At 43.4% G+C, this 12,213-nt stretch overlaps 1 protein-coding gene across 2 annotated transcripts in view; it reads right to left on the bottom strand.

The window, feature by feature from the left end:
- Positions 1-12,213, bottom strand: part of UPF1 (UPF1 RNA helicase and ATPase) — a 143,018-nt gene that overhangs the window by 9,104 nt on the left and 121,701 nt on the right. For both annotated transcript variants that reach the window (XM_069740264.1, XM_069740272.1), the window contains exon 23: positions 6,626-6,748. In XM_069740264.1, coding sequence (XP_069596365.1) covers positions 6,629-6,748 — 120 coding nt within the window. In that variant the 3' untranslated portion in view covers positions 6,626-6,628. The remainder of the gene's footprint in view (positions 1-6,625; positions 6,749-12,213) is intronic.

Genomic DNA, 12,213 nt, shown 5'->3' with positions numbered 1-12,213 from the left:
GGGTGAGACTCCACAACCTGAACTGATCAGACCTGCCATTAAGGATCTTAGCAGAGTAGAACCTAATAGTTTATGTAAGCTACAATTACTCTGTTTGTATGACAATACATTTACATCGTGACTTTGTATAGATGAAAGGAGCTTTGTTATATACTGCTTAGGCTTCTTTAGGTTTAAAAGGAATTGAATCTTTCATTGAAACACAGGTGGATATCTGTGACCATGCTACAACTGGAGGTTCGTTTCTAACAGTGATAATGCCTTCCTTAGAGGTGTGGTCAGACTGCTTATTAATTTTGACACTTCGCAGGACACCTTTTTCCCCCTGGGAGACAACAACTATGACTCCCCAAGTTTATGAGAAGACAAGGGAAGACTTACACTCAGTTTCTAACTCTTAAAAAAAAAAAAAAATAATAATTAAAAAGTAGACAACCTAACTGTCAAGGTTGTCCCCAACTCTGCCAACTAAGTTCTGCAGCGCTCAACAGATCGGTCCATGATCCCGATATAATCAAGGTAAGGCATCACTATGGCTTCCTCCTTCGATAAGCACGTTGTCATAACTACTATAATCTCCCTAAAGCCTTTTGGCACCATTGACAACATTACTCCTTTTTATGCTGAGAACTATCCTCCGGAAATTTTGTGTGTTTCATGTGCATTGGAACAGGATTATGCACATTCTTTACCTCCTAGACTCATATATAGCAATCTGGAACCAGAGGTTTAATAGCCTCAATTCTAAACTACCCAACTCAAGAATCTGTACAGCCCCTTCAGGTTGTAGCAAACCCAGGAAGAACTGGGTTGAATCATAGCCTAAAGGGTCTTACTTAAGGCACCTAGGGAGCCAGACTGCTGGAAAGCAGAGCAGACTGCATGTGTCTTGGAGCTAAACAGCGACAGGCCAGAGACTCCACTTGGGAGGAGTCTGCACATGGTCATATGCAAAGAACTGTGAGCATCATTGGTTGCCCTGGATAAATGCGGTTTTGTTTTCTCAAGCTGGGGTTGACTCAGCTGTATATGAGTAGTCAGGGTCTGTCCTGCACAGTCAGTGCTGGAGAAGGATAGAAATTTTAAGATTATGATCTCTGTGCAACTTGTAGAAGGAACATAAACTGCACTTGCTTGGACCAAGCCCCCATTGGCTGTACGAATGCTACCCCTGAATTTGGTAACCTTGACTTGCAGTGTACAGTTGGTGAACTTGGATCTGTCAGACCCTAACAAGTTATGCAACTGGTACCTTACAATGAGGCACCATAAGGTATCATGAGGCAAAGACACCCCCACAAGGCAAAGACACCCATTAGGCACAGAGACACCATAAGGCCCTACGAGGTGCAATGCCATGAAGCAACATTAAAGCAATACGAAGCGCAAAAAAAGCGCCGCTATAAAAGTGCTGCCGTGAAGCACCATAAAAGCATCGCCATGAGGCGCCGCCTTAAAAGTGCGGCCATGAGGCACTATGAGGCTCAACTCAGATTTCCATTTAAGAGAGTAATTCATCTCAGTAAAGGTAAACCTTCACCTTGGGTGGTAAATCTCAATTGTCAGACTAACCCCACCTGAAAGAGAAAACTAATTAAGCGCAGCTGGAGGGCAGACTTTCATAACGACAATGTACTATTAACACCATGTGCCCTCTGGAGTAAATAGATTTTTACATTGTTGTCCAGTCTGAGTGTTCATCTACCACAAAAATGAAGAAAAAGCCTGCTTGCATACGATAAACTCTGAAGCCCAATCATGAGGCTCTGTGCTGTAGATAATTTAGAAGGGTCCAAGGCCCAGCTTACATCCTGAAGACAACATTTAAGTAAATGAAGCCTTTAGCCCAGCCGGGGGTCTTATAAAGCCCACGCTCCCCAATATTTTGAGTTTTGCGTTAACTTTTTTAAGCCTTTCCTAGCAACAAACAACAAGGAAAGATCCCCATTAACAAGGCTTGTTAGAGGTATGCCTGTGAACATTCACGAGGATCACTCATGACCGGCTGTTTACTGAACGGAAACAGATTCGGAGGATGTACCAATTTTTTTTTTTTTTTTTTAAGACTGTTCCTCTCGGGAGCTGTGCACTCACGACCCTCTCTGCTCCACTGGTTGGCCTGTTGCTTCTTCCCTGCTGCTGTACCTACATTATACACGGGAAGGAGAGCTGGAGCCAAAGTGCTCTTACTGCGGTCAGACCCTATTTAAAATGGGGGACCTGATACAGCTCATTGATGCCTCCTACTGACCCTTGGCGCCTAGCCAGTCTCCCATACCGGCACTTGGCCAACCTCAAGCTGTGTAGAAGCTGCGATCCGTGTCAATGAGATCAGGGATTTGCATCCTTTTTCACCTGAGCGCATCATTAGCGTGCAATTACCTGAATAGCGTCCTGCGTCTGGACATGCACAATGCCAGGACATCTAGTACCAGCCTGTGGAAAAGCGCTGGTGCCCCGCTCAGGCTCAGTTGGGGAAGAGACCAACGTGGGACCTGCCGCGGCGCTTCCAGCACCTCCTGGGGCAGGCCGCAGCAGAGACGGTGCCCTGCCTGCCAGGAACCGTCCGGCCCAGGGCTGGGAAAAAAAATAAAATAAAAACCCTTTCCTTCGGACACTGTGTATCTTCGGCCGTTTTTTTTAAAAATTGTTCAGCAGCTTGCATCCTAGGGGCGGGATAGTGCGCCTGGACCTGCACAAAGCCGGGATGCACAGCTGTTAGGCACCGACCAGTGTGCAAACGCTGGTGCCCCGGTCACGCTTGCTAGGGGAGGACACCCATGTGGGATCTGCTGGAGTGAAGGAAGAGGGACAGTACCTGATAGGCGAGTCTTGATTCCTTCTTCACACTCTTGAGGACGGCATCAGGGGCCCCCCTTGAGATAAAAGGGGGTCCCTGATATTGATAAGGAGTCCGCCTTCCCGCACAGTCATGGTCCTTGACGGTGCAGCAGACGGTGTCGCCCCTGAAAAGGGGTCAGGTCCCAAGTGGTAGGGACCACAGTCTTCCTCACAGCCCGCTCACAGGAGGGGGCTAGGGTGGGGAATAAGGCACCCACCACAAAATCACCCTGGACTCAGTGAAGTGGCATGGGATAGGGTTCTGCCTGGCGAGATTAAAGTGTACAGTGTAGAGATGCCACATTGTTCTCGGTCACATGTAAGTGGGAAGGCAGAGTGGAAATTACACCCTGCTGCCCTTGAAGACAAAAAGGAAAAAGATTAATGGAAAAAACAAAGAGCCCTGTAGGAAAAAAGACAGATCTCCAGATCTGCCTCCTACAGACACTAAGCTTAAACTGACGAGCTTTGTGTGTGTCGGTGGAAGAGCCAACTTTTTTTACCTAGTGCCAGCAGCATACCTGTGTCCCCCAATGAAGAATAAAGAAATCCCCATTTTTCCCTCTTTTTTTTTTTTTTTTTTTTTAAACAAAACTTCATCAGATGTGAGGGGAGAGAAAAAATAACACAAATAGGAAGGTAGAGTCAGATGAGTAGTTATATTTTACTTGAAGTATATTAGAAAAGTGCTTAGGATTTTTTTCTTTTCACATTAAATATTAAATTCAGTTATGTTTCAGACAACCTCAAAAAAATTATTGCCATCAGAAAATGTAGATCAATGTGAAATGAGTTCTTGACTTAAAAACATAAAACTTTATTTTAACTTTTTGTTTGTCCAGCATGTTAAGTTATGGAACTTTGCAAATCAACTTTAAGATTTTCTCTTCATTTCTGTCACAAAATTTTTTTTATGCATGTAAGTAGCTTCAGACCAGTGCTTTTCACCAGTCTAAATTGCCTGCCTTTAGCTGCAACTACCAGACTCTTTTAATTTCTGTACAAATACAGAAGATAAAGGGTCACCTCCCATGCAGACACATGTGCTGAGCTGACCCTTTCACTGCCATCATCTGTACTGCAAATGCGTAGGTTCTCATATCAATGCAGCAGTAGGCAAGTTCCGTATTTCTCAGACTATAAGGGCCCCTTTCCACTTGTGTGAGAAAAAAACGGTCCGATTTACGGACCGAAAAAACTGATGTAACGTCTGCGAGTGCCATGCGAGTGTCATGCGATTTTTTTATCGCAACATCCGTATGACATCCGTATTGCTGTCCGATTTTTACGCACGGGTCTCCTTTGAAAAGCCGGTAATTCAGCGCAGAGTACAGTAAAATCACAGTGACAGGTTAGATTAGAGTAGATATATACACATAGAATAGGTATATATACATATATATATATATATGTCAGGGAGACACCTATATATATATATATATATATATATATATATATATATTTAATGCAGCGCTAGATAGCTTTAAAGCTGGTAATTCAATTACCGGCTTTTGCTTTCTCCTTCACAAACCCGACATGATATGAGACCTGGTTTACATACAGTAAACCATCTCATATCACCATTTTTTTTTGCATATTCCACACTACTAATGTTAGTAGTGTGTATATGCAAAATTTGGGCGTTCTAGCTATTATATTTAAGGGTTAAATGGCGGGAAAAATTGGCGTGGGCTCCCGCACAATTTTCTCCGCCAGAGTAGTAAAGCCAGCGACTGAGGGCAGATATTAATAGCCTGGAGAGGGTCCATGGTTATTGCCCCCCCCCCCCCTGGCTAAAAACACCTGCCCCCAGCCACCCCAGAAAAGGCACATCTGGAAGATGCGCCTATTCTGGCACTTGGCCACTCTCTTCCCATTCCCGTGTAGCGGTGGGATATGGGGTAATGAAGGGTTAATGCCACCTTGCAATTGTAAGGTGACATTAAGCCTAATTAATAATGGAGAGGCGTCAATTGACACCTATCCATTATTAATCCAATTGAAAGAAAGGGTTAAAAAAAATACACACACACATTAAAAATTATTTTAATGAAATAAAAACAAAGGTTGTTGTAATTTTTTATTTAACGCCCAATCCACTCAGTGAAGACCCTCGTTCTGTGACAAAAAAAAAAAATTAACCAACAATATACTTACCTTCCACAGATCTGTAAAGTCCAACGATGTAAATCCTTCTGAAGGGGTTAAAACATTTTGCAGCCAGGAGCTTTGCTAATGCAATGCTACTCCTCGCTGCAAAACCCCGGGGAATGAGTCTAAATATAGATCAATGAGCTATATTTAGCTTCATTTGCGGTGAGGCGCCCTCTGCTGGCTGTTCATAGATCGTGGGAACTTTCCTAGAAAGCATGGTGCGAGTGCTGTGCGTTTTTTTTCTCGCACCTATTGACTTGCATTGGCGAGTCTCGTCCGAGAATCTCACCAATACGCAGCATGCTGCGATTTTTTTTCTCAGCCGACACAGATTTTTCTCAGTCCGATTTCGGCTGGGAAAAAAAATCGCAAATGGAGTGTCACATATTGATTAACATTGGTCCGAGTGCAATCCGATTTTTTATCGGATTGCACTCGTCCGTTTTCCTCACAAGTGGAAAGGGGCCCTTAGACGCACTTTTTTCTTCCAAAAATGTGGAGGAAATTGGGGGATGTGTCTTATAGTCTGGATATACCGGCTATGACTGCGGTGGGGAGGTGGAAGAGTGGCATCGGCAGAGCAGTGGGTCACAGAGGCAGGAGCCGGCTGCTGTGGCTAACTCCTGTGCCCGCTGCTAAATACTCACTGCTCTCCACGCACAGAGTCCCGGTGTGCAGAGCAGCAAGTATTCCGGCAGCTGCTCTTCAGCTTGCAAGCAGCGCATGACGTCCCTGCCATGTGCTGCTTACAAAAATAAAGCAGCTGTTGGCATCAGAACAAGATGCTATGAGGGAGCACCGGGAAGGTAGGTGTAATTATTATTATTATTATTTTTTTTTTAAATTTCTGATGGGGCCATGCATACCAGGATAGGGGTGGGGGCCAATCATATCAGGATACGGATGAGGGGGCCATGCTTACCAGGATAGGGATGAGGGGATGTGTATCAGGATGGGGATGACAGGGGCTATGCTTACCAGGATGGGGATGAGAGGGCCATGCTTACCAGGATAGGCATGAGGGGATGTGTATCAGGATGGGGATGAGGGGGCCATGCTTACCAAGATAGGGATGAGGGGATGTGTATCAGGATGGAGATGACGGGGCCATGCTTACCAGGATAGGGATGAGAGGGCCATGCTTACCAGGATAGGCATGAGGGGATGTGTATCAGGATGGGGATTAGGGGGCCATGCTTACCAGGATAGGGATGAGAGGGCCATGCTTACCAGGATAGGCATGAGGGGGGCCATGCTTACAAGGATAGGGATGAGAGGGGCCATGTGTATCAGGATGGGGATGAGGGGACCATATTTACCCTGGGAATATTAAGTACAGAACAGACCACATTTTTGCTTCAAATATTTTTCCTAATTTTCTCCTCTATAACGTAGTTGCGTCTTATGGATCTTTTAGTCCGAAAAAACGCTAATTAAACTGGGAAAAGGCATAAGTTTGGAAACTAATTGTAAGCACTTTTTGCAGGATTGAAGACAGTTGTTAAGAAAGGATTTGCCAAGTTTCATAACTTTCCATGATGTAAAATATTATCTAAAGGAAAACAAAATGAAAGTTTAGTTCTCTATAAGCGTTTGAAAGATCTGCTCTTCGGTAGAAATAGTAACTTACACACTAGTACTGTGACAGTCCAGTCACACCTCCAAGTTGATAGGCGCGCTCCCCCTGGTAAGTTGAGTCCTGCGATAACGCCACATCAATCTGCGACTTAAATTCATCACCAAGGTAGCTATCCTGGAACGGTAAAATATACCATATGTACTGACAAAATGTGGATTAGAAGAATTAAAAGGATCTACAATTCAGATTCCTTACTGAATTCATCTCTTAGAAGACCTCTGCTTTCTCTCTTCATTCATTCTTAGCAGCATGTGTTTAACCCCTTAACCGCTGATAAGCCTCTTATGGGCAAACGTTAAGGGGCATTATTCCTCAGCGCTGCTATTTAACCCCTTAATGACCACCGCCAATATGTCCTGAGATATAAGAGAATAGCCTCTGCCGCATACAGGTGACAATCCAACAGCTGTCGGCTGTCCACTATAGTTGGCAACTTGCAGTATAAGACACGATCAGTGTTGGCACGGACTATGGTTGTTTAAACCCTTAGGTGCTGTGATAAATAATGGCTACATCATATAAATGGTTAACAAAGTGAGGGGGTTTCCTCTTTAACCCCATGGGCACCCTGAGATCTTGATTGTGTGGTCCTGATGGTTTCCATGACAATTTAGGGCCAAATAATAGCTTTAGGGTAAGTTCACACAGGACGTTTTTGCTTTTTTGTCTGCAGCAAAACCTGATCTTCTTGGCAGGAAAGAAGCTGGGGTAAAAATGCAGGTTTAGGTGCGGATTTACTGCGTTCTTGTTGCGTCTCTTTGTCCATGCTAATGTCCATTGACTTTCTGCAGTAAAAATGCTGCAAATAACGCATGTGGTGCCAATAGTTCAACAGGGGACAAAAACTGAACTCGGAAATTATAGGCCGGTAAGCTTAACCTCTACTGTGGGTAAAATCCTGGAGGGCATTCTAAGGGATGCTATACTGGAGTATCTGAAGAGGAATAACCTCATGACCCAGTATCAGCACGGGTTTACTAGGGACCGTTCATGTCAGACTAATCTGATCAGCTTCTATGAAGAGGTTTGTTCCGGACTGGACCAAGGGAACCCAGTAGATGTAGTGTATATGGACTTTTCAAAAGCTTTTGATATGGTGCCACACAAAAGGTTAATACATAAAATGAGAATAATGGGGATAGGGGGAAATATGTGTAAGTGGGTTAAGAGCTGGCTCAGGGATAGGAAACAAAGGGTGGTAATTAATGGAACACACTCGGACTGGGTAGCTATTAGCAGTGGGGTACCACAGGGGTCAGTATTGGGCCCTCTTTTTAACATTTATTAATGACCTTGTAGGGGGCATACAGAGCAGAATTTCAATATTTGCAGATGACACTAAACTCTGCAGGGTAATCAATATAGAGGAGGATAATTTAAAATTACAGGATGATTTATGTAAACTAGAAGCTTGGGCTGATAAATGGCAAATGAGCTTTAATGGGGATAAATGTAAGATCATGCACTTGGGTAGAAGTAATAAGATGTATAACTATGCGCTTAATTGTAAAACACTGGGCAAAACCGTCAATGAAAAAGACCTGGGAGTATGGGTGGATGACAAACTCACATTTAATGGCCAGTGTCAGGCAGCTGCTACAAAGGCAAATAAAATAATGGGATGCATTAAAAGAGGCATAGATGCTCATGAGGAGAACATAATTTTACCTCTATACAAGTCACTAGTTTGACCACACTTAGAATACTGTGCACAGTTCTGGTCTCCGGTGTATAAGAAAGACATAGCTGAACTAGAGCGGGTGCAGAGAAGAGCGACCAAGATTATTAGAGGACTGGGGGGTCTGCAATACCAAGATAGGTTATTACACTTGGGGCTATTTAGTTTGGAAAAACGAATGCTAATGGGGTGATCTTATTTTAATGTATAAATATGAGGGGACAGTACAAAGACCGTTCTAATGATCTTTTTTACTCAGACCTGAGACGGGGACAAGGGGACATCCTCTACGTTTGGAGGAAAAAAGGTTTAAGCATAATAACAGACGCGGGTTCTTTACTGTAAGAGCAGTGAGACTATGGGACTCTCTGCCGTATGATGTTGTAATGAGTGATTCATTACTAAAATTTAAGAAGGGACTGGATGCCTTTCTTGAAAAGTAGAATGTTATAGGTTATATACAGGTCCTTCTCAAAAAATTAGCATATAGTGTTAAATTTCATTATTTACCATAATGTAATGATTACAATTAAACTTTCATATATTATAGATTCATTATCCACCAACTGAAATTTCTCAGGTCTTTTATTGTTTTAATACTGATGATTTTGGCATACAACTCCTGATAACCCAAAAAACCTGTCTCAATAAATTAGCATATCAAGAAAAGGTTCTCTAAACGACCTATTACCCTAATCTTCTGAATCAACTAATTAACTCTAAACACATGCAAAAGATACCTGAGGCTTTTATAAACTCCCTGCCTGGTTCATTACTCAAAACCCCCATCATGGGTAAAGGCCCCTTCACATTAAGCGACGCTGCAGCGATACCGACAACGATCCGGATCGCTGTTTGGTCGCTGGAGAGCTGTCACACAGACCGCTCTCCAGCGACCAACGATGCCGGTAACCAGGGTAAACATCGGGTAACTAAGCGCAGGGCCGCGCTTAGTAACCCGATGTTTACCCTGGATACCATGCTAAAAGTTAAAAAAAACAAACACTAGATACTTACCTACCGCTGTCTGTCCTCCAGCGCTGCGCTCTGCTTCTCTGCTCTCCTCCTGTACTGTCTGAGCCGGAAAGCAGAGCGGTGACGTCACCGCTCTGCTTTCCGGCTCACAGCCAGTACAGGAGGAGTGCAGAGCACAGCGCTGGAGGACAGACAGCGGTAGGTAAGTATCTAGTGTTTGGTTTTTTTTACTTTTAGCATGGTAACCAGGGTAAACATCGGGTTACTAAGCGCGGCCCTGCGCTTAGTTACCCGATGTTTACCCTGGTTACCAGTGAAGACATCGCTGGATCGGTGTCACACACGCCGATCCAGCGATGTCTCCAGGGAGTCCAGCGACGAAATAAAGTTCTGGACTTTATTCAGCGACCAACGATCTCCCAGCAGGGGCCTGATCGTTGGTCGCTGTCACACAGAACGATTTCATTAACGATATCGTTGCTACGTCACAAATAGCAACGATATCGTTAACAATATCGTTATGTGTGAAGGTACCTTAAGACTAGCGACCTAACAGATGTCAAGAAGGCCATCATTGACACCCTCAAGCAAGAGGGTAAGACCCAGAAAGAAATTTCTCAACAAATAGGCTGTTCCCAGAGTGCTGTATCAAGGCACCTCAATGGTAAGTCTGTTGGAAGGAAACAATGTGGCAGAAAACGCTGTACAACGAGAAGAGGAGAACGGACCCTGAGGAAGATTGTGGAGAAGGACCGATTCCAGACCTTGGGGAACCTGAGGAAGCAGTGGACTGAGTCTGGTGTGGAAACATCCAGAGCCACCGTGCACAGGCGTGTGCAGGAAATGGGCTACAGGTGCCGCATTCCCCAGGTAAAGCCACTTTTGAACCATAAACAGCGGCAGAGGCGCCTGACCTGGGCTACAGAGAAGCAGCACTGGACTGTTGCTAAGTGGTCCCAAGTACTTTTTTCTGATGAAAGCAAATTTTGCATGTCATTCGGAAATCAAGGTGCCTGGAGGAAGACTGGGGAGAAGGAAATGCCAAAATGCCTGAAGTCCAGTGTCAAGTACCCACAGTCAGTGATGGTGTGGGGTGCCATGTCAGCTGCTGGTGTTGGTCCACTGTGTTTCATCAAGGGCAGGGTCAATGCAGCTAGCTATCAGGAGATTTTGGAGCACTTCATGCTTCCATCGGCTGAAATGCTTTATGGAGATGAAGATTTCATTTTTCAGCACGACCTGGCACCTGCTCACAGTGCCAAAACCACTGGTAAATGGTTTACTGACCATGGTATTACTGTGCTCAATTGGCCTGCCAACTCTCCTGACCTGAACCCCATAGAGAATCTGTGGGATATTGTGGGATATTGTGAAGAGAAAGTTGAGAGACGCAAGACCCAACACTCTGGATGAGCTTAAGGCCGCTATTGAAGCATCCTGGGCCTCCATAACATCTCAGCAGTGTCACAGGCTGATTGCCTCCATGCCACGCCGCATTGAAGCAGTCATTTCTGCCAAAGGATTCCCGACCAAGTATTGAGTGCATAACTGAACATTATTATTTGTTGGTTTTTTTGTTTGTTATTAAAAAACACTTTTATTTGATTGGATGGGTGAAATATGCTAATTTATTGAGACAGGTTTTTTGGGTTATCAGGAGTTGTATGCCAAAATCATCAGTATTAAAACAATAAAAGACCTGACAAATTTCAGTTGGTGGATAATGAATCTATAATATATGAAAGTTTAATTGTAATCATTACATTATGGTAAATAATGAAATTTAACACTATATGCTAATTTTTTGAGAAGGACCTGTATATTAGATTCCTTGACGGGGCGTTGATCCAGGGAACTAGTCTGATTGCCGTATGTGGAGCCGGGAAGGATTTTTTTTATCCCTAATATTGAGCTTATTCTTTGCCACATGTGGCTTTTTTGCCTTCCTCTGGATCAACATGTTAGGGCATGTTAGGTTATGATATGGGTTGAACTAGATGGACTTGAAGTCTTCCTTCAACCTTAATAACTATGTTACTATGTTACTAATAATGGTACCTGCGTTTTGGCAGCGTTTTTTCAACACTTTCAAGCCTATGGGTGAAAAACACTGCAAAAACGCTGAAAGAAGTGACATGCTCCATGTCCAAAAAAAGCAGCAAAGCACAAAATCCTGATGACAAAAAAAACCAATGTGTGTGCATGAGATTTCTGAAATCTCATAATCTTTGCTGGTACTGTAAAAAGCAGCTGAAAATTATCAAAAAATGCCGCAAACACGCCCTGTGTGAACTTACCCATAGTCTGCTGGTTATAGCGACCTGTTCAGAAGTTAGCAACATTTAGGTGGCAAAAATACACATTCATTCCTGGCATGCCACTTTACATTAATTCCAGAAAAAACTGAAGGATAAATAAACTTATGTCAGGGGGGTGCTGTTTTTAAAATGGTATCACTTCTGGAGATTTTCCTATATATAGGACCCTCAACAACGTCAAAAAAATAAAATTTTGTAAATTTCCTTGAAAAAACGAAAAATTACTGCTATGTTATTAAACCTCCTAAAAGGCTAACAAAATAAAATACCGCATATACTCGAGTATAAGCCGACCCGAGTATAAGCCGACCCCCCTAATTTTGTCACAAAAAACTGGGAAAACTTATTGACTCGAGTATAAGCATAGGGTGAAAAATGCAGCAGCTACCGGTAAATGTTAAAAATAAAAATAGGTACCAATAAAAGTAAAATGAATTGAGACATCAGTAGGTTAAGTGTTTTAGAATATCCATATTGAATCAGGAGCCCCATATAATGCTCCATACAGTTCATGATGGGCCCCATAAGAGGCTCCGTATTAAAATATGTCCCATATAATGCTGCACAAATGTTAATTATGACCCCATAAGATGCTCCATAGAGACATT

Source organism: Ranitomeya imitator, chromosome 1 (assembly GCF_032444005.1).
Source record: "Ranitomeya imitator isolate aRanImi1 chromosome 1, aRanImi1.pri, whole genome shotgun sequence".
Lineage (NCBI taxonomy): Eukaryota > Metazoa > Chordata > Amphibia > Anura > Dendrobatidae > Ranitomeya > Ranitomeya imitator.
Note: the sequence above shows the minus strand (reverse complement) of the source record. Positions and strands in the feature narration are given on the sequence as shown.